Source organism: Coffea arabica, chromosome 5c, assembly GCF_036785885.1.
Source record: "Coffea arabica cultivar ET-39 chromosome 5c, Coffea Arabica ET-39 HiFi, whole genome shotgun sequence".
Lineage (NCBI taxonomy): Eukaryota > Viridiplantae > Streptophyta > Magnoliopsida > Gentianales > Rubiaceae > Coffea > Coffea arabica.
Window position 1 is genome coordinate 9725423 of NC_092319.1, and position 18470 is coordinate 9743892.

The 18470-nt window shown below is 35.6% G+C and overlaps 2 protein-coding genes across 4 annotated transcripts; both read left to right on the top strand.

The window, feature by feature from the left end:
- The first annotated feature begins 2048 nt into the window (after positions 1–2048).
- Positions 2049–4839, top strand: LOC140003948 (uncharacterized). 3 transcript variants are annotated; one of them, XR_011814973.1, is made up of 6 exons: positions 2049–2206; positions 2419–2652; positions 2806–2857; positions 3148–3221; positions 3313–3691; positions 4579–4839. XR_011814973.1 is itself a non-coding variant. In XM_072050551.1 (4 exons), exons 1-3 carry the CDS (start codon positions 3094–3096, stop codon positions 3667–3669), a joined length of 402 nt encoding a protein of 133 aa, XP_071906652.1. In that variant the 5' UTR covers positions 2886–3093; the 3' UTR covers positions 3670–3691; positions 4579–4839. The 3 variants fall into 3 exon arrangements, 1 of the variants encoding a protein (XP_071906652.1); XR_011814974.1 differs by having other exon boundaries at positions 2419–2566; XM_072050551.1 differs by lacking the exons at positions 2049–2206; positions 2419–2652; positions 2806–2857 and having other exon boundaries at positions 2886–3221; positions 3313–3375; positions 3459–3691.
- Positions 4840–7254: 2415 nt separating this feature from the next.
- Positions 7255–8797, top strand: LOC140007196 (uncharacterized). Its single transcript, XM_072049889.1, has 4 exons — positions 7255–7983; positions 8131–8351; positions 8448–8698; positions 8790–8797. The coding sequence occupies exons 1-4, from the start codon at positions 7255–7257 to the stop codon at positions 8795–8797; spliced, it is 1209 nt and encodes a 402-aa protein (XP_071905990.1).
- The last annotated feature ends 9673 nt before the right edge of the window (positions 8798–18470 follow it).

Consider the following 18470-nt stretch of genomic DNA (forward strand, 5'->3'; position numbering starts at 1 on the left):
CTGCGTTGTTATTATGGACGAAAGAGTTGAAAATTGGGGTTGTTTTAATAAAGTTAACGGGTTTTTTTTTACTCCTTACCCCATTATATTTATGTTAATTCCGTTTCACCCCAATACATTTCCAACATTTGCCGTACGCTACATTCACCGCGGTTATAGGTCACCACTTACTTTTTTAGAAACATTCCCTTCATCTCCGTACATGTCAGGTTGCTACGTGCCAGCTTCTTGGCCATATCATTTGCTTTCCACACCTGTCTTTCAAATATGTGAATACACTACAGAATTTACCGGTGAAAACACTAGTTACATTTATAGGAGTGCCAAAAAAACTACGCAACCAATCAGGGCCCTTATGTAACTGATGGTTGCAAAGAGTTTATGTTAGATCCGGCGGCTTCGACCGCCCTTAAGTGTGTCGTGTGCGGCTGCCATCGTAACTTTCATCGTAAAGTCATCTTACAAGCGAGCAACAGCGATCGTGGATCCGACCAGGAAGAATTGACTTTGAATGCAAACAGCCATGCTGGTGGTAGTAGGTGCATAGAACAGGCACCCCAGTTGGCCTAGAGGATGAACCCGCAAAAAAGGTTTACGACGAAATTTACAACAGAACGAAAAGAAAGCATGTTGGCATTTACGAAGAAGTTAGGATGGAAACTACAAAAGAACGATCCACAAAATAAGTTCGAAGGGTTCTGCAGAGAAATTGGTGTCACTAAGGAGGTCTTTAAAGTTTGGATGCATAGTAATAAAGATTGTTCCTTCGTTTTGGCATCCACAAGCAATGCCAAGAGAGAGGGAGAGAGAGATTCTAAGGTTTGTCACAAATGTATGTCAAATCCCTTGAAAGTGTAAAAGTTTTAAAATAATAAAATTGGTGTTAACAATTCGTAGCTCTTTTGTTTTGGTTAATTAGTAACATTTTCAATAGTAATCATTATTTGAGCGAAAGCTATAAGATGTATGGGCAAGGAATTTAATCTTTCATATATTAGAAACCTTCAAATTAATATTTTTCATCATCATGAAGTTAAAACTTGGGCTCCTTGTAATCTCATTGAAGTGTTATGTATGTCAGTGGACTTCATTTTAATTAATAATTAAGATATCAATTTTCCATGAAAAGTTTGGGTTAAAGTAAAACAAATATCTTTTGAGTATGAAACCGATTAGTTGATCTACATTTTTTTTCCTAAAGACCTTTCACCGTCTAACGGATGGTCAGCACATCTCTAGTGGCTATCAACTAACACATCCAAGTGCTTCCAATTACTTCTTCCCTAATAAAACTATTAATTTATGCTATTTTGCATTGAATTTTAAGCAAGTTTGATAAGAAAAGATTTAGCAGTAATAAAGTGTAGTCAAAGAATGATAATGGATACATTAAAAAAACAAAAGAACGATGATGGATACAAGTATCTTCCAACAACTAACAATGCCATAGTATTTCTTGAAAAATCCAGGCAATAGCAAAATATTCAATTTCAAAAGAGGTGAAAGTAGTAAAACAATAATCATGGCACGTTAATTTATTATAGCATAAACTAACTCATTATCTCCAAGATCTGCAAAAATGGTAAAAAAATATAGGTTAAGTGATATTCGCTCAATAGGCAGCAACTATTCCTCTGTTGGACCATATAATTATAGCATTAAATATAACAAAACATTTTCGCACATCGCATGCAAGAATATTCAAACAACATTAAACTGGCAACGTACATTATTAATGAGTGGCAATGACAAGTTGCAGTTCAATCCATCCATAATCATCACTACAACAAAAATGGCTTTTCTTGACACGTGTATAAGGAAACTTGTTGGTTTGTGTCATTATAGCACTTCTATCATGACATTTGTTATCAAATCAATAATATATACTTTAATTTTTTTTAATTTTATCTGATATAAAAATAATAATGTGTCTTTAGATTCCCTATCATGACACTTGAGAAAATGTGAGATACATCAAAAAAATTAAAACATAAAACGATGTCGTTTGATTTTGGCGGAAGATTCCTTTGCCAAAACACTTGGTGAAATCTCAAATTTTCATTTTGCCGGCTAGCAAAATTTTGGCTCTTCTCATCTCTCTCGGCAAACTATCTCTCAAAGCTCTCTGCCAAAATTTTCCTTTCCCCACAAAGTTTTTTCTGCTGAATCTCTCCGCAATCAAACTACCTTTGCTTCCCTATTGAAGGTATGTAATTGCATGGTTACTTTTTGCCCTAAATTGTACAATTTTCTGATTTCCTGCTCCTGCTCTGTAAACCAACTGATGTGAAAATAATTAACTCCTGTAAGCTGCAATAAGATTCTGTGGTATGCTAGTTCAAGTTCGATACTGATTTTTCTTCTAAAAGTTGCTTCATTCTCAATGTTGTTTTCATGATTTTCTGTTTCGGCTGACAGGTAAGAACTATATATTAGTTGGCATGGTTCACAAGCCCAATTAATTATAATAGATGCAGAGCTAATCAAAGAATTACTAACCAACAGAGAAGGCGCTTACCAGAAAATGGATATGGAAGGCATTGCAAAGAAATTATCAAATTAATAGGTGAGCCGCTTATAACAAATGAGGGGAAAAAATGGGCAAAAGTACACAAACTGGCTAACCACTCATTCCTTGCAGAGAGCCTAAAGGTAAGCCTTCTTCTATGTTAATCACATCACGAGTCAAGAATAAGAAAGTTCGTTGTCCCATATATGAAAATGGGAAGTGAATTTGGCATATAATATTGCTCGAGTAATTCCCTATACATGATTTGTTTCTCATAAGAATAACCTTTTGCACAGAGCAAGGTACCAGAAATGATTGCTAGTGTCGAGGCGTTGCTGGAAAGCAAAGGTATCAGCTCTCGTCTTATGCCAAAAAAGCTCCTCTTGCCCCCTGCCCTGTACCCCGGCTTCTCCCACATAAGTGGCCACTACCCTTTATACTGGATTTGTTGTCCATAACCTGTTCGATAAAATGTCAACCTTCTTTCCTTTGGTACTGATATTAATTTACTCAATAATATATAAACTAATAGAATTATTGTAATTAAGATGCTTTATCCTCTTTCATATCTGTGAGCGCATTTGATGTGTTTCTGTTGCTTTGACATATGCTTGTTTATTGCTGATCTCTTTCTTCAGTCTGTAATTAAGAAGAAGTATGGCCAAGATGCAACAAATGTTGGTGATGAGGGTGACATTGCTCTAATATCCAGGTTAGTTCATGGCATTTTGCTAATATGCTTCCTGTTCATTGTTCAATTCGGTTGTCATATATTTTACAACTTTGTGACTTTGACATTTCAGGAGAACAAGGAAGGTCTTGAATTGCTTAAAACAGCTATTGCTAAAGCTGGTTACACTGGTAAAGTAAGTATTGGAATGGATGTTTATACTGGTTACACTGTTCTTGAATGCTATGGGTATATGTTTTGCTGGTGAAAATGGAGCAGATGTCAAAGGCGGATGTTTGTATGGAAGCAGGCTGCATCCAAGCTTAGGGGTGTACAAGTTTTTACTTACACAGAGCTTGAGATTGCAACAAACAAATTTAGTGCAGCAAATGTGATAGGAAATGGAGGGTATGGGGTAGTGTATAGAGGGATTTTGAGTGATGGCACTGTGGCTGCAATTAAGATGTTGCACAGAGAAGGGAAACAATGAGGAACGTGCCTTTCGGTTAGAGGTTAGTGGACTTCATTTATTGCTAGTTTTCATATTATCCAATTTTTTAAGCTACATAAGCTTGTCAATTAAACTCATCTGTACACTCAATTGAAGATTTTTTTTTGTTTTTTGGTATTTTCCCCTCTTTGGCTAAATACATTGGGGAATAAAGGGAAGTGGTGAGTGAGAATGGAAGTGAGATATTTGCCTAAAAAATTAATGGTACTTCTGGCATTGGTCCACCATTGCTTTCTTGAACATCCTAATTGAACTTATTTGATGGGTGCTTGTCTGTGGTATGGTTTATTTCAACAAGTCTGTATTGAAATCAGTTTGAAGAGTTTGAAATTGCTGCATGTTGTGATTGGGATGGATGTGGCTGCTTCTGAGTTTTATGGTAAAGACAAGACTTATGATCTAAACTTCAAAGAAGAGGTATTGCTTTTTCACATTTTCTCCCCAGATTGTTATGTCAAACGTTCGAATTCATTGCTAAGCCAAAGGATAAAATTACATCTAGATTCATAAATTCTAGTCTTCTAAAGGGGGGTAATTTCAATCATGACATCTATCTTTTTGGTCATTCTTCTTCTTTATTTAGTATGTTTGCTGCTTTAGTAGTATGTTTGGTGATAGCAAGTAGAAATTTCAGTGCAATGATGGCAACTGGATCAGTGTGTTATTCCAAAACCTTTTGATATACAAGAAAATATAACCTGCGTTATCACCTTTGCTTTTGCCAGTTAAGTTTTGCAAACCTGCTTGGTACCAAAATTTGGCTATTCAGCAATCAACTTTATTTCGAATGAAATGAATCCTGTTTGGTATCGTTACTTTACATTAGAACATAATTGCTAGGTGCTGATATCTTTAATTTATTTTTTTATTTCTGGTCTTTCTTTGCAGAATAATGATGGCTCACAAAAGATATCAGGTTATGACTGAAGGCTCTCATTTCATTGGAAAGTTTGGAAGCTACTGCAAGTTCTTTCTACTTGCTAGGGATGAGAATATTTTAGTTTGTGCACAAGAGAATCTTTTAAGTTTGTGCACATGAGAATCTTTCAAGTTTGTATTTGTTAGGGATTTGTTATGTTAGTACTTGTTACTGACTTTTAGTTCAACAAATTATATTTGAGTATTGACTTTTGCTTTTAGATTACTATATGCATTCTATTCTTTGGGATAATTTTACAGGTCCTTTGGGTTTCTGATTGACGGAATGTATAGCAGGGAGCACTACCTGCAGGTTGCTTCTATATCAAAAAAAAAAAAAAGATAAAAAAACTCCTGGCAGTTAAAAGTGTCAGCATAGAATTCGATATTCTAATGTTGTACTATACCTATCCTGACACTTTCAATTATCAAGAAAAAGGATTTTTGTTGGCAGATGGGATGTTATAACAGCATAGTTTTCCTGACATGTTGAATAGTATGAGTCTATCACCACATTGGAAGGGACAACACTCGCCCTAGGTGTGAGGATAGATAAAGTGTCAGGTTAGATTATCTATACTGACACTTTTAAATGCCGTTAAAGGCCATTTTTGTTGTAGTGCATACATAAGAAGCAGTACATGTAATATCCAACTTTTGCGCACAGTTATTAAACCGGCCCGGCCCGGCGATCGGACCGGTCAAACCGGTGGCCCGGTCATGAAACCGGGCTGGTTTTCTACTTAGATCGGAATTGCAAAGAACCCGCCTGGACCCCCTCGACCCAGACGGTTTAAACATAGAACCGCTAGAACCGTCGGTTATTGATAAACCCGGTGGGTTTTGGTAATTTTTTTGAAGTTACCGTTTTATCCAATTTTTTTTATTTTGACCATTCATACTACATGGGCATTATCGTCTTTTTAGCCAAATAAAAGAGAAAATCAGAAAAATTGAAGAATGAAGAGGGAATCGGGCATTTGGCCGTCATTGGGGATTTAGGCATTTAGGGATTGTTTTCTTCTTTGTTTCTCTGAGAAGTGAGAGCAAATTGAGAACTTTTTGAGCATTTAGGCATTCGGCCGTTGTTTTGTCGGCACTGGCAGCTTTGATCAATTTTTCTTTCCTTTGCTTTGCTAGTTACTCTGAGAGTTTGAGGCAAGCAATGGAACTTGGAAGTTCAAAGTTCTTCAAGGAAGCCGTCGTTGCTACTGAAGCTGTCGCTGCCGTTGCTACTGAAGCTACCGCGGCCACCAAAGCTCCTGGTACTCGAAGCTACCACTGCCGCTGCTACTGAAGCTGCTGCTGCCACCGAAGCTCCAGGTACTCGAAGCTGCTGCTGCCGCTACCACCGAAGCTACCGCTGCTACCGAAGTTGCCGCTTCCAGGAAGCTTTGTTCCTCTCAATCCTCTTGTGGAGTTTGTTCCTCTCTCTCCCTATTCTCTTAAGGAGTTAAGTTTCTCCGAATTCTCTGACCGCAGGCAATATTTTGTTTCTTCTTTCTTTTTGGGTGATTATTTATTTCTTCTTCCTCTGCATCCAATTTCCCAACAAAACCAAACAAGATTAGGGCCATGCCAGCAAGTAAAGCTTAGCAAGAGAAGAGGAGTATAGCTTGCATGTTTAGAATCAAAAGTAGTATGGTTGCTGACCATACTTGTAAAAGATATAAGGGCAATCAAAACTTAAAAAACTTGTGAATTTTTCCACTTCCAAACAGACGTTAGCATTAGGTGAAAGAAACATAGCAAAATGCACAAGCAAAATAATAGTAAGAAGTTGCATATCATTGAACCAAAGCATAGAGATCATATTACGACCTTTTGTTCGCTTTGGTAGTGAATCACCCATGACATATATTTGCAAAGTTGTCTCTTTTCAACTCATATGGGCCTTTGGAAAACCTTCACCTAATGTGCCATGTAGCATACATCTGAGACTCGCTAGTTGAATGAATCAAGTTTTGAAGCTTGAATTTGCCAAAAATCTATCATCATAAGACCATTTTAGCAACCCCCCCCCCCAAAAAAAAACAAAAAAGCATGGAGACAAGAATTGTAGTGCAATTATAATAGGCTCACAATTAAATACTCCAATTCTCGGTAATGCACTTTTGTTTCTGCATAAAACACGGCCTTATTTTCACGTGAGCAAGTTTCTAGTAGTTTAATTGCATCATTGAACTTAACCTGTAGCTAATTTTTTAAAATAAAAGATATGTTTTATTACTTTTCAGATATTTCATACTTGTAATGGACTCTATTGGAGAAACACCGTCTCAAACACCAAGTACAGAACCAACACCTAGTACATCAAATTCTCAAAATCAACCTCTAACAAGGGGAAAGACGGACCCTGCATGGTCTCATTGTAGAGAAGATTCTGTGTCCAACAAAAAAGTTAAGTGCTTGGTATGTATTCATTGTGGAAAAAGAATTCGAGGAGGTGGTATCAATCGATTCAAGCAGCACCTTGCAGGCATAAAAGGAGAGACAGCACCTTGTCCGAAGGTTGATGAACAGATCAGATTTGAAATGCTAGAAAACTTGAAAGCTGTGGAAAGTAAGAAAAGAAGCTTGAAATAATGCTCAAGGGGAAGTGATTTATATGGTCAAGATCTAAGACAACATGAAGAGGAGGTATACATGCAAGATGCAGAAGATATTCAAGAGATTCAACCACCTCCCACTCCTGAAGTTTCAAAAGGAAAAAAAGTTCTTCAACAACACAAAAAAGGAAAAACAATAGGAACTTTTTTTATGCCAAGAGCTACTCCAGGAGGTCAACTATCCATCAAAAGTGTGATGCAAAGCAAAGAAGCTAAAGAGAAGGTTGACTTGGCAGTTGTGAAGTGGATGATTGATGCTTCCATCCCCTTTATTGCAGCAAACTCTGCATATTATCAAACAATGTTTGATGCTGCTTATTCTTTTGGAACTGGTTACAAAGCGCCTAATTTCTATGACTTGTGTGGCTATTTGTTGACAAAAAATGTTGAGCAAGTTAAGAATTTCATTAATAGCTTTCGTACAACTTGGAAAGAAACTGGATGTACTATTATGGCTGATGGATGGACTGACCAACAAAGGAGAACTCTCATCAACTTTCTAGCTTATTGCCCTAGAGGAACTATTTTTTTAAAATCAGTTGATGCCTCAGATGCTTCTAAGACTGCAGAGATGTTGTATAAGCTGTTTAGAGAAGTGGTTTTATTTGTTGGGGTGCAAAACGTGGTACACTTCATCACTGACAATGCTGCCAATTATGTTGTTGCTGGAAGATTATTAGAAAGGGAATTTCCAACACTTTATTGGTCTCCATGTGCTGCTCATTGTCTAAATTTGATGCTACATGATATGGGCAAGTTAGATGAGGTTAGTAAAGTGGTTGGACATGCTTCAAAAATTACAAAATACATTTATAATCATTGTTATCCATTGCATTTGATGAGAAAACACACTGGTGGAAAAGAAATTATTCGGCCTGCTCCTACACGTTTTGCTACTAATTTCATTGCATAGCAAAGTATTTTAGTACAAAAAGATGCTTTAAGAGCTATAGTGACTTCAAAAGAATGGACTCTTTCAGCATATGCTAAGGAGAGTAAAGCAAAAAAAATTGTGGATCTTGTGCTAGATTCTATATTTTGGAAAGAATGTGCTACAATAGTTCAATTAACTGAGCCTCTTGTTCGAGTTCTAAGAATTGTTGATAGTGATGAAAGGCCTGCTATGGGATACTTGTATACTGCCATGCATAGAGCCAGATAAGAGCTTTTGAGGAGATTCACAAGAAAAAAGAAAACAGTTGATCCTTACTTAAGAATAATTGATTCAAGATGGGATAGTCAGCTTCACAAAAATCTTCATGCTGCCGGTTATTGGCTCAATCCTGCTTATCAATATAATTCTCTTGATTTGGAAAAGCACAGGCATGCAACATCAGGACTTTTGGATGTGATTGAGAGATATTCTTATGCAAATCCTGATTTGATGAGTAATTTGACCGGAGAGATGAGATTATTTCATAAAGCTGAAGGTGATTTTGGTAGAGTCTCTGCTATACGAGATCGTGATGTCATGCTTCTAGGTACCCAAAAATTAACTTCATTTTTATTGATGATTTGATTTTAATTGTAAAATATTATAATCTGACTTTTTTCCTTTATTTATTGCAATAGATGAATGATGGACATGTTATGGTAGCACTGCATTTAATTTGCAAAAACTAGCTATACGTGCTCTAAGCCAAACTTGCAGTGCTTCTGGTTGTGAAAGGAATTGGAGTTTATTTGAGCATATCCACTCAAAGAAGAGAAATAGATTGGAGCATCAAAGACTAAATGATTTGGTTTATGTACACTACAATTTAAGACTACAACAAAGGTAAACTACATTTTGCAATCAGATTTTTGTTTTAATATGATGACATTTGTTAGTTAGCTAGTTTTAATGTTTTGTATTATTAGAAATGCAAGGGGTAGAAATTATGATCCTATTGATTTTGAGGACTTCAACGCCAATGAAACTTGGATTTTGGATGATGAACCTTCACAATTAACCCCAGTTGAATTAGAAAGCTTTAGGAATGAAATAGCTACATTTGCTATCAGCCGACAAAGTGGTGAGTTATTCTATTTGAGCCATATGCTTGCTTATTCTTTGTTTTTCGTTTTTGGGTAAATATTATCCAAATTTAGTGAATGATTCATTGATTTTTGTATTTATGTAGATGAAACTCTAAATTTGGATGATTTGGACACTGGAGATGAAGATGAGACCAATAATGAAGAGAATGTTGAAAGAAATGATCTTAATGTGGGTTGTGATGTAAATGAACTTGGTGGTACTGAATTGGCAGAAGTTGGGAACCATGGGCATGAATAATAGATGGAGTGAACTACTCAAGTGATAATTGTGGTGTTGTTTATGTTCATGACGTTATGTTTGGTTGTATTGAATTGGTCGTTTATGACTTATGTTTCATGGTTTGATACTTATATTTATCATTTATATTTGTGTGTAATTTACTGATTTTAGTTTGAATTCATGAATTGTTGATCACATATGGTTATGGATTATGTGTGTGAAATGAATTATGAACTATGAACTATGAACAGGTTATAACTTGTTGAGATTTAAGAATTTCTGTACTTGTATTATAATTTACATGTTTATTTAATTATATTATATATTTTTTTATTATATATTGTGACCCAACGGTTCAACCAGTGACCCACCGGTTGAACCATTAACCCATCAACCCCGTCCTCTTGCCGGGTTGATGTCCGGGTTGGTTTTAATAACTATGCTTTTGAGTACTCACTTTAGAGATTAAACCTCTTCTAGAAGGGTAACCGAGAGGTTTCATGGTTATTGCTTGATCACGTAATATAAGTCAATTGGCCGGACTCTATATTGACCTCATGACTAACATAACATAACATGGCAGGACTATAGTCCCTACCGTCTATTTCTTGACTGTTAAGAGTTTTTCTCATCATAAATTCTTATATCACATGCACTTTTCTTTCGTTTCATAAAACATGCCACTCAAATTGTAATTTATCGCTTGTCAAAACATTACATGATCCATCTTCATATAACAAAATAAAACTTGCCTTTAAGAAAAATTTCACTTCAATATTTGAAAACCTAGAGAGGTAAGCACCACTTACTTTTGACTGATTGCTAAAGTGGAATTACCATAGGACTTTTTAAACTTGTATTATACCTATCAAATACATGAATATCGTAATTAGTAATATTTCTTATATATATAACATTCTGAGTAACCCTAAAATTCATGTATGAACAACTATATAAAGTATAAGTACATTTCCTAAAATGGAAGTTTCTATTTTTGGAAAGTTTCCTATCGGAAAGTTCCTCTTCTTTTATAAAGTTTCCTAATTTAGAAATAATCATACTTATTTCAATTTTATTACTATTATCTTGATTATTTTTATTATTTTTATTATCTTGACTGTTATTATTTGATTATTATTATCCTTATTATTTTATTTTTATTATCTTGATTATCATTATGTTATTATTTTCATTTATATATCTTATTTTTTCTTATTTTATTTATATATATTTTATTTATTTACATTTTTTATTTCTATTTTTATATATGTATATTTATTTATTTATATTTTATTTTATTTATTTTATTTCCATTGATGCTCTTATTTCATTATTCATATATGTATATACATACATTTTTTTCTATTTTTTTTATTTTTACTACCATTATTGTTTTTAATTTATGTTAAAAGTTTGTTTAAATATCTAAGACTTATTTTACTCTTCATAAATTTTTCCTAATAATATTAGGTAATATGTTTTATACTTCTATTTTGGTACCTCAGATGTAACTAATTAAGCATAAGCATTAATAACTTAATTTATAGCCCAACGCTAAATTATGTTGGGCTTTGATGTTTAATAACCATGATAATCCACAAAAGATGGATTAATCTTATACGTGGGATTAATTAATTGAAAATTTACTAGGCTTATAATATATTTCCGGCCCAATTAGACTTTGTAAAATTATTATTATTTTTTTGCAATGGTTGGTGTTGGCCCAAGGTCATTTAGCCCAAACATTTCTTTATTGTCTTCTAGTCTTAGCCAATACTACTTTAATCTCGAATATCCAACTTAAACAAAACCCATAATTGTTTGATCCAATTCTATTTCCTCCATACCCGACCCGAAAAGGAATAAACCAACCTAAATCCATTTCTAACTACCCTACCCAGTTCACCTTATCCAACCCAGTTCTTGACCCAACTACACAAATGGGTCTTCCTCTTCCTCCAATTTCTCAACACAAATTTTTTTTTTCAAAACCCTAACTTCCAAATAACTTCACCATCATTAGTGTCATCGTTCTCGCTGTTTTTTCCCTCATTGCTTCAACTGCCAGCCTCCTTGTCATGTTGCGTCAGCAGCAGTAGCAACAAGCAGCAGCGGCTGCTTGCTGCCGCAGCAACTTAGCGCTGCTGCTTGTTCTCTTTGGCCGGCCTTTTCTTTTGGTTGACATTGTTGGTGTTTGCCGGTGGCCTAAAAGTAGGGGGAGGGTCAACTGACTCTTCTTCAACCACCATTTCTTTTTGTGTTGAAGCTTGAAGCTTCAGCAACGATGTAACATAAATTTTTCTTAAGCAAGGCAACTTTTACTAATTATGTAATCTAACCCTAAGATGAATTTGTTTTCCTAACGAAACATGAATCTTCCTAATTTTCATAACAAAATTGAATATATATATATATAGGTGTATCTTCATACATGTATGACAAAACATCAAAATAATACTTGAAAAAGACAAAACTTGAAAGATAAGTTTTAGTGTGCGACGCCCCCACTTCTCCCTAAGACGAACCAAAGGGTATCCGCGAGACGCCGGCCTATCTCTCACCAGGACTCAAGCAATTCCATTCAAGCTTATTATCGATCTACACAACACAAGTAAATAACTTAAATACAGTAAATGCGGAAGCGTTCAAACTTAACAATAGTCATCCATTATCCAACCCGCACGCCGGGTGTTCAAAGTATATCATGATTCCCAAATATACATCACGCCCCAAAAGTTACATTTTCAATTTCAAAAGTACAACCCAAAACCAAGGGCATAGCCAAAATATAATAGAAATCCTAAACAAAAGCACATTAGGAGGGTTTCTCCAGTACACCTCCGAGTTCAAATCTGTTAAGGAAAACAAATCTACAGGGTGAGCAAAACGCTCGTGAGGTCAAGGACACACATGCAAGCACGTAGTTCAAGTAACAATCCTAATTACAAGCCAAACAATAATATGTTTCAATAATTAACAATTTACCGGAAAGTAAACGGAAACAATTCAAGGATATAGGAGCTCTCAGGAGCTATATTCCACTTGTACGATCAATTACCTCCACGAATTGACACTCTGTCAATCAGGTAGGTTTTGTCCATAGAACTCCACTTAACCTGTCCCCTTTCACCTTACATACCCCTATATCGGGCCCGCCTGTCATTTGTTTGTGGTGATACTACTCGAGTATGCCAAGCAAGACCTCTCATTAGGTCAAGCTTATATATCTCATGGCTCGCCAAGGTTCCCGACCAAGCCTATGCCGACTCGAGTCCAAGGTCGGCCAATGAGATGTGGGCGTCCCCATGTGCAATTGTGTGTCGAGGAGATTCACTCCAACGACGTATGCAGCCATAGCATACCATATCATGTATCAAGCATTGATATGTACAAGCAATCGATGTATCCAAGTAATCGATATATTCAAACAATTTGAGCATGAGTTAAATCATTTTGAATGAGAACGAGTGCGATAAAGTACACACTCGACTCCTTTTCCCAAAATCTCAAGTATTAATAACAAGTAATCACGTATCGAATTCACAGGAGTTCAAGTAACACACATTTGACACTCACCAAGTAAAACGAGAAGAAAAGGGCACTCGAAGTTTAAGCGTCCACCGTGGGATCCTCTTGAGGGGCCTCATGTGCGCCTGAGCAAATAATAGTGAAGCATCACTCATATATCCCAATTATCAAGGAAGATTGTGCACTAGTACAATCTAAGGAAATTTCATGAAATCGAACCTCAATTACTCGTAAATCGAGGTTCAATTAGAGTTTCTTAAAATACAAGAGCGATCGAGTTTTCATTTTAAAAAATCAAGTATAACACGTTCAAGTAATATCGAAGGAATAAGGCGTGCTTGAAAACTCCCTTCCTTTGGAATTCGGAAAATTTTCAGTTTTGATACGATATTTTGAAAAATCGTATCTCACATTCTACATATCAAAAATTGGAAAACTTGGTACCGTTGGAAACCTCTTTGAAAGTACTAAATGTTCTTAGAAGATACTTTTCCATGAATCTAAGTGGAAGGTATTCAAAAATGGGTTTAAAGTTGCTATTCCAGAACACTCAGAATTGAGCCGGGGTTGGTTTTTCGCTAACTTTGGAAAGTCGGCAAAATTCATACGCTGCAAGCTAGCCTCTGAAATTCGTAATTCAATTAGAGTTACAAGTAAGGTTTATAACATAAAAAGCGGATCAAGGATCGTAGTTTCGAGCACCGAGATACAGTAGCCCGAAGTTTGGGAAAAATTCAAACTGGTGAATAAATTTCCAGATTTGAGCTTCCAACTTTGGGACTTTAGTTAGGTATCGAAATGGACTTGGATTGGTACAAAATTTGGCAGTATAATACTCCTATATAAAGAGTATCCCTCTATCAAATTTCATGGAAAATACCTTCGGAAAGGTAGTCAATCAAACAACCAAAGTTTCGAAAATGCTAAGACAAAACTGCCTTGAACCTTTTGTTTTCCATTTCAAACATTTGGTCAAGGAAAAATTCCTCAAACATGGCTCATTAGTGTAGGCAAAGCCTAAAGAGCATTCATGGCACATTTCATAAGTGTTTAGCACCAAAATATTCAGTTAGCAAGTCTACACCAAGCCTTGCATCAAATCTGTCCAAAAGTGAGGGTTTTCAAGAGTAGGGTAGGTTCCGTATTTTGACCACAAATTACTCAGCTTAACTTAGAATTAAGAATGGTTTATGGCGTTGGAAAACTCGTTCATAGAGCTATAATTTCACAAAAGAAATCATTTTGAAATTCGGTACACAACTAGCTCGAATTCGAGCCTCAAGTTGCAACCTCAGCATTTCGTTCCAGGAAAACAGAGAAACAGGACAGCTGACTTTAAATGGTTGGTTCGGCTCACATACATGGAACCAGAACGTAAATTTTATACTGTCGGAAAGGTGGGAATCTCTAGTTTCAAATGCTCTGACGGCACTTGATTTCGACTTCGGAGTACAGAGTTATGGCCAAAGCACAAAAGCTGGTCAGAGCATTACGGGAACAGTTTCCAGGTCTGCTACCTTCACGAAAATAATTCATTTGACCAACCAAACCTCAATATTTTTCAATGAAATTTTGTAAACCATCTATACAACATATAAACATCATATACAAGCCATTAAACCCTCAAAATTCTGCAGAAAAGGGTACGTTCAAAGCAGGGGCAGAATTAGAACTTTTTCCCTCATGCATTTCTTGAAGTTCATACTAATAATACACCATTAATCTACCATTTTGAGCACTAAACCAACATTAAATCTATCATCAATCATCACATCAGCCATCAAGACAAGGGTGGGAGTTCATAGAGCCCACCTTCAAAATTTTCCAACAATAACAACCACCCATATGAATATTCAAGCTCATAAGTGTAAATTAACTTCCATAGGACAAGAATTTGAGAGTGGATCATTACCTACTTTGTTTGATGAACTAGAGCAGAATTTCAGCCCTTTTCTCAGCTCAGAAAAACCGTGGAAAGCTCCTCTTTTTTGTAGCTAAATGGACTCTCCAAATGTTAAGCTAAGTAGAGTTAAAATTTGAGAGGATTTGGTAGTGATTTGAGCAAGATTTTGGAGTAGAATTTGATGAAGCAAGTTTGGTTCTTGCTCTTGGTGCTGGACGGCAGCTTTGAGGAAGAAGAATGTTGTTGGCTGATAATGAGGCTTAAGAATATGTGGCTAAGAATGCCTCAAAAGTCAACTCTACACGCGCGCATTTTGGGCTCGATTCCTTTCGAGTTTATTTCACTAGTGCACTAAACCTCTAATGCACTTATATTCATATAAATATTATTCACTCTTAATTGTTCCAAAATAATGGTCTAAAGTCCCTCAATTAATCGCGCGCGTGAAAACGCGTATTTCCAATTTAGGCGCGATAAAGTGAAACCTTCGAGAAATTCTTATAACGATCGTATCACTAACTATCACTTGAGCACTTAAATCTAAATTTACCTATTTTATGACCATTGTACATGTCTCCAATTTTCCGAGCTTATTGTACTCCCAATTGGCTAAAATTTTCAAACACGTTTTCACTATTTTAATTAATCGAGCTTCTAAAAATTAATTTTTGATACGAGTCACTTTAAAAATATAATGGAGTCATAGATCAATGTAATTAGGTCTTAAGAGGTTAGAAAATAATATTCAGAGTAAATGACCAAGTAAATAATTAAATGAGTTAGAATTTGGAGTTAAAATAGATAAATTTGTTAGTCTTTACATGAGTCGAGTATTAATTCCTCAATTAACCTTTCTTAATCTACCATTGATCATTCTTAACTCTCCAATATTAATACACTCCCGATTCAAGTATAGCCCCGAAAGACGTGCACTCATTGTTCCAAATTAAATGAATTTCGAAAAGTGAATTTTTCGAACAAAACGTTTTAGAAAATATAAAAGAGGCGTTGTTCCATATAAATGGATTTCAAATGGTCGAAATAAATAATTCGGAGAAAATGAGTAAATAAATATTTAAGTAAACTTGTAATATTCAATAAAAAAAAAATTCGAGTCCTCACATCCTTCTCTCCTTAAAAGGAATTTCGTCCTCGAAATTCACACTTAGAAAAATATCACACCTCTCAATAGTCAGGCTTAGCAGATTAATCAATAACTTACACTTTCCAATTCGTATCTCCTACTTTCTATCCACCCAATTAACAATCAAATTTTGATCTTCAATATGCGTTTTAATCTTCTAAGTCATATGGCAGCTTAATCGTTTTCATGTCTATCTTGTATAGGAAATGTCTCTACTTCTTTAATGCAAATTTTATAGCCACTAACTCAAAATCATGTGTTGGCTACTTTCTCTCGTGATATTTAACTCTCTAGAGGCATATATAATCACCTTCTCATGTATTATTAATATACATTCTAAATCATCCTTTGAAGCATATATATAAATCATAAAACTACTTCCTCCACTCGGTACGACTAACACAGGTGCATCAGCTAAATACTTTTCACTTTTCAAAATTCTTCCTCATATCTAGAATCCCAAATAACTTGCCAAGTCTTGCACTCTTAGAAAATTCCTTGATCAAACCAAAGGAAAGGTTCGACTACCTCCAAGGACTCCAAATTTCGGTAGGATTTTCTAGTCGTTTCCTCTTAAACAACTTCCACTGTAATTGAGTCAACAACAATTCCTTCCTTAGATATTGTATAACCTAGAAAGGCTATTTCCTTCGAATAGAACTCATATTTGTCGAACTTAATGAAAGTTGGTGCATTCTTGAGGTTTGTAAAACATCACCAAGTATCTTTCATGATCTCCTCAAACTTTAGAGTATACCGATATATCATCAATAAATGCCACCACAGATTAATCCAATTACGATTTAAAACCCCGATGCATTTAGGTCATAATTGCTACTAGTGCATTGGTCAACCCAACGGTGTAATTGAAAGTTCAAAGTGTCCCTATCTTGAATTAGAAGAGATTTTAAACACATCAGTTTCTAGGATTCTCAACTGATACTAGCTTTACTTTAATTTCAACTTGAATAATATCATGACTCCTTGCCATTGGTCACAATTCCCGCTTATGTGAGGCTATGAAGTATTTGTGCTCAGTAGTCACATCGTTCAAGTCTCGATAAGCTATATATATATATAGCCTCCAACTTCTATTCCAAGTATGATATCAAGTCCTTATTTGTTGGGCTTATTGAACCTATCAAATATTTCCCTTCACCAACTCAATCTCCCGATTTTAATATCTCGAATTGGTACTCAAACATTGGATCCCACTTCAAAATTAAGTTCTCAATTCGGTCCTGATCCCTTGTTATCTCCATGACCTCAAGTTTGCCTACGCTCTCAAGTATAATCTCGATCATGTCTATTATCGTTCATGTCTTATTATCAATCTAGAGGTGTAGGACAAAATGCAACCGTACATATAAGCCATGCAATCAATTAAAAGCAAGATAACTTTTCACATTTTATACAAGATCACAGTAATTACATCAAGTTGGAATAGGTTTAATCAAATCTTCCCAAGAGGAAAAAGGGAAACACAAGATTATAACAAAACGTGTCAAATTGTCAAGATACAAACAACAAAAGACTTTTCCCCTTTCTTTTTTTTTAAAAGATTAAATTTCCAAAAGTGCTAGTCTAGTCCAGGGTAAACTACAATCCCTATCCCTCGAGTGTAGTCAAAAACATCCGCACTCGCAAAACTTCCACTACTAGAACCCCCTTCATAACCATTAGTACTAATTACTTCCCTCTGACACTTGATTGCTTTGTAGCGGGCTGCTGAGTATTTCCTCTTTTTGTTAGGGTTACCAGGGCAATTCGAAATCTTATGCTTGATACTACCGCACCACAGACACTTTCCTTGCTTTATCTAGCACTTGTCCTCAGTGTGGTTCATCTTGCCACAGTATCCACATTTTGTGTCAGAAGTGACGGCTTGACCAGTTTGAGAATTTTCCTTGTATTCCTTCTCCAGTTCTATATTTTTATGTAGCAACTCAGTTTTCTCTGCGTATTCTTGTTTCCACTGTCCTTCCCAGTAGTCAGCCAATTTCTTTTGAAATTCTACCTCATTTCAAAGAATATCCATTTCCTTACGCATTTCTTCCAAAGTTGCCATCTCACCAGTTGACTTAAATCAGATGCTAGCCTATCAGGCAAATCAAATGATCAAAATGAGTAGCTATTCATAGTGGAAGTTCGAGCCATATTACTCTTTCATTCTTTCGTTTAGAGGTCGTCCCAAGATATAAATCTTAGCTATTCTCTGCTAAACATGGGTGAGATCTTCAGTCTCCAAAAATTTACTACCATTACTCACGAATACAACAAGATACGGGGACTCTATTCCTTGATATAGAGTTTTCAAGTCTTACCTCACTCTCCAATACTTGTCTATGAAGTTGTTCAAGAAGAGATCATAATCTCTTAGTCTCATTAGTGCCTTATTGTATCCTTTCAATTTAATCT

Excerpts from the sequence above, each read along its gene's own strand:
- LOC140007196 (XM_072049889.1), top strand. The coding sequence starts at position 7,255 with ATGCAAGATGCAGAAGATATTCAAGAGATTCAACCACCTCCCACTCCT. Across the intron at positions 7,984-8,130 it reads ATATGGGCAAGTTAGATGAG|CAAAGTATTTTAGTACAAAA; the intron begins GTTAGTAAAGTG and ends TTCATTGCATAG. Across the intron at positions 8,352-8,447 it reads AGGCCTGCTATGGGATACTT|ATGGGATAGTCAGCTTCACA; the intron begins GTATACTGCCAT and ends AATTGATTCAAG.
- LOC140003948 (XM_072050551.1), top strand. The coding sequence starts at position 3,094 with ATGTGTTTCTGTTGCTTTGACATATGCTTGTTTATTGCTGATCTCTTT. Across the intron at positions 3,222-3,312 it reads GACATTGCTCTAATATCCAG|GAGAACAAGGAAGGTCTTGA; the intron begins GTTAGTTCATGG and ends TTGACATTTCAG. Across the intron at positions 3,376-3,458 it reads AAGCTGGTTACACTGGTAAA|ATGTCAAAGGCGGATGTTTG; the intron begins GTAAGTATTGGA and ends AAAATGGAGCAG.